The 3,787-nt window shown below is 38.2% G+C and overlaps 1 protein-coding gene across 1 annotated transcript; it reads left to right on the top strand.

Moving 5' to 3' along the window:
* Positions 1 to 220: 220 nt before the first annotated feature.
* Positions 221 to 841, top strand: LOC126470949 (uncharacterized). Its single transcript, XM_050098999.1, has one exon. It carries the CDS (start codon positions 221 to 223, stop codon positions 839 to 841), a length of 621 nt encoding a protein of 206 aa, XP_049954956.1.
* Positions 842 to 3,787: the final 2,946 nt, after the last annotated feature.

Here is a 3,787-nt window from a genome sequence, read left to right as displayed (position 1 = left end):
CTACAGGCTGTACGTTTACAGAGCTACATTATTCCTTCAAATGTGGCATTTCAAGTATATCAAAAATCGTGCGAGACACTTGTCAGGAGATATGGGATATCTACAAAGAATATGCATGACACCTGCATCATAAGAAGGTTGGATTAATATAGCAGAAAAATTTAAAGTGTATGCTGACTTTCCGAACTGTCTTGGTGCAATTGATGGAAAGCATGTAAGAATGTTTAAACCTGAGCACAGTGGCTCTTTATACCATAACTACAAACGCTTTTTCTCAATAGTGTTACTAGCAGTTTGTGACACTGATTATTGCTTTACATTCATAGACGTAGGTTCATATGGCAAAAGTGGGGAGTTACAAATTTACAAAAATAGTGAGCTTTACAAAAGAATGAAAGACAATAATTTAAATTTGCCAGAGCCTCGACCTTTGACTGACCCAGGTGAGCCGCTTACATTCTGCTTTATTGGAGATGAAGCATTTGCACTTGAAGAAAACGTGCAACGTCCGTACAGTGGAAAAAATTTGACAGAGAAAAGAAAGATTTATAATTACAGGTTATTGAGGGTGCGACGTTACATTCAGCGCACTTTTGGAATCCTATCCAACAAATGGCGAATTTTTCATCGCCCTTTAAATGTGAATGAGGACTTCTGTGCAGATATAATTAAAGCATGTTGCGTTCTGCGCAACTTCGTTCGCAAAACAGATGGGTTCAAACTGGATGAAACTTTAGAAACAATTGGCTTGCACAATGTACAGAGCAGCACTCCTGTAAGAAGCCACTATGCTGCGAGTGTACAAGACAAATTAGATGATTATTTTATCAGCAAGATATAAAATGTATTCTAATTTTTATAAAAAAAGTCTAAAGTGCAAACGTTTGAATTTATTAGCATCTAGCTTCAATCCATACGTGGATCATATTCAGGCAATACCACAGTTGGCGTGGAGCAGAGCGGGTGCTACGGATGCCTCCAGGTGCTGTTACTCCTTATGAAAATTGAAACAAAGTTTGCGCTCTAGACTGCTTCTTATAAAAATTGTAAGAGGAAAAGCGCACTGTTTACCCAAAATGTTGCCAAAAGTATAAGATGTATTCTAATGGGAAAGAAACGGAATAATACATACCACTTTCGCTTTTCTCCGATACTGTTTTATTTTCGAAGTCAGGAACAAATTTCTTACACATTCCCTCCCAAGCATTACCTTTTTCGATCTCATTACTGTAATCCTTGTTTCTTGAATCCCAAATTTCCAGGGCAACTTTCTACTTCAGTGATGAAAAGTTCCACATCGAAAGTCATTTTTGTAGCAAAAATAGCACAGTAGCACGAAAGGTAACAATCACACAGGCGAGGCAAGGCGAGATGTCAGCTGTTTACCCTGTCCACTGCTGCCTAGCCTTGCTGTCAGGTTGCCGAGTGTGAAAGGGTCAAACACGGCTGAATCGCAGCGACCATTCGCTTGGAACGGCAGGCGCACAGCGGGTGCGCGACCAAATCGCCAGTGTGAAAGGCCTTATGGGAACTGCTTGTTAAAGGACAGACGCGACTCCGCCTAGTGTGCAACTCGCGCGACCAAATCGCCAGTGTATAAGGAGCCTTATAGTTACTGTAGTGGATCTTCCTTGGGTTGTAATAGGTGGGTATTAGCTGCCTGCAAATTGTTAAACTGCTTCCGACGTTTTTATGCCAGTAGGGTGGTGACGGTTATATGAAATGTTTTGCAGATGAGGTGTTTGTTTTTCCACCTTTCAGTGCTTTAGGTGTTCAGAGTACCTCATTCTAAACTTTATGCTTGTCTTTCACACATTTTTGAATGGCACTCATTGAAGGTTATTTGAGGTGTGTCTGCACAACTTAAAATAAACACAGCAAAACAGAGTGTCTATAATCTTCCTTTTCAAGGTGGTCATGAATCATTTCGAGTATGTAACAGAACGTTTCTCCCTTAATTTCATATACTATATTCGAAAAACCTGTCTGGTTATTTCGATAACTGAAGACGGACTGTACAGTACTTGCACGTTATTTTCGAGGCAGTTATAGCTTAGTCAGATGCATTCGGCGTCTTTGTAATAGCAGAAGTCATAACATAGCACTCATCTCCGAGCACAGACAGGTCATCGTATTAATTCCGACCTAGATTAAAGTCTAACCTAATTCATAGGTTCTAACCTAACCTAATACAGTCTCCTTGAACCTACCAAGAACTGATGAAGGGAATCAGACATACTGTGACCAACCCGTCGGCCGATGTTATGGGACGACCTCTGGCGATGGTGTCTGGCCACTGCTACCGTTGCCACTGTGAACGCATGCTAAGATTCATTCAAAAGTATGACAAAAGTGGGAGGAATAAGGAGATATCAGTAGGATATATAAACGAGTCTATGCTAATGTCATATCTGTGTCCTATGTTTTTCTTTGTGGGCTGAACTATCCTAAGACATAATGTCAAAAAAACTGTACGGGCAAGACGAGTGGCAAGAAACAGAATGTGCCAATCAGCCTATGCCAAAGCATGTGGAAGAATTTACAGCAACCGTGAATAATATCTATATAACTACCAAAGATTGCTTAATATCGTGGGATGTGAATTCAGCACCCAATTAAAGCACTTATTGGGAATGACATTTAGCTATGTTCCAGCCTAGGAATAAATAGCAGAAACTATAGACATTTTGTCTAGAAAGAAAAAGTTAAGTTGGGTGAGCATAAATTCCATCAACAGTATCCAAATTTAGCGAAATTAACGAAAAAAACTGACTCTGCTTTTAATAATCTTTTGAAACATGAAAACTAGACAGATTATTTCAAATCACACTACAATGACGGATTTTATTGGGAACTTCTGATGTTGGCAAAAAATTGCTTTACTATTCCACACCATGACACCAATGTTGAAAGCATGTTTTCTTTCGTAAACGCCAAATGGACGAAGGAACGCTATAAATTGCAAACCGACATAATCGACGTAATTGCAAATATGATTTTATTTTTGTGAAATTTAAAATCATCCTGTCAAGAGCTTCTCGAAATGAAATCCAAGAAAAATAAGATTCTTCATAAAGTAGTTTTAACTGAGAAACATTACTATTGGTACTTAACAAAAGATTATTATTCTTTGATAAATCTAACTAAAATGACAAGAGTTACGAATGTCCTTTTGTTTTACGTCTCAGAAGAGTAATTGACTGTTTATTTTGTTTAATGAAGAACTTTCAGTTTATTTTGATATAAGATTATCTTAGAAAGTAGACTGAGCTGTTAAGAAGTCTGAGCACTTAACTGTTATTTTAATTTCCAAATTATATGACTATTTATTGATTGATGTTTTAGTTTAAGTACATTTAATGCTGATCTAGCAAAAACTGACTTATTAATTATTAATAAACGACAGAAAATCTCCAGCTGACTATTTTTATTTGAAATCAGTGTTCCGACTTTTAGGGCAAACTGTCTGACTAAATATAACGCCGAGTCCGGCTTTACTGTTTTTGACCTGGCAGCCCTAGACGTGGCAGGAATAATACTGTACACAGCGCATGCTGAGGGTAGGCACTAGGATGTCACCCACTGATTTTAAAATTCCAACGAATCTGATAGACCCCCAGGAAAGCACCACCTGTGAATCAGTTATCTATTGTTATTTTTCGGTTTTTGGCAATGAAAGTTTCCTTTTAGTGCCTTGCTTACAAATTCCATATTTCATAGCCAGCCACACTGCTGGAAAAAAATAGTACGCCCTTTTAAAGGTTTCCTATCCACTAAAGACGTATTT

Source organism: Schistocerca serialis, chromosome 3 (assembly GCF_023864345.2).
Source record: "Schistocerca serialis cubense isolate TAMUIC-IGC-003099 chromosome 3, iqSchSeri2.2, whole genome shotgun sequence".
In the NCBI taxonomy this organism is placed as follows: Eukaryota; Metazoa; Arthropoda; class Insecta; order Orthoptera; family Acrididae; genus Schistocerca; species Schistocerca serialis.
Note: the sequence above shows the minus strand (reverse complement) of the source record. Positions and strands in the feature narration are given on the sequence as shown.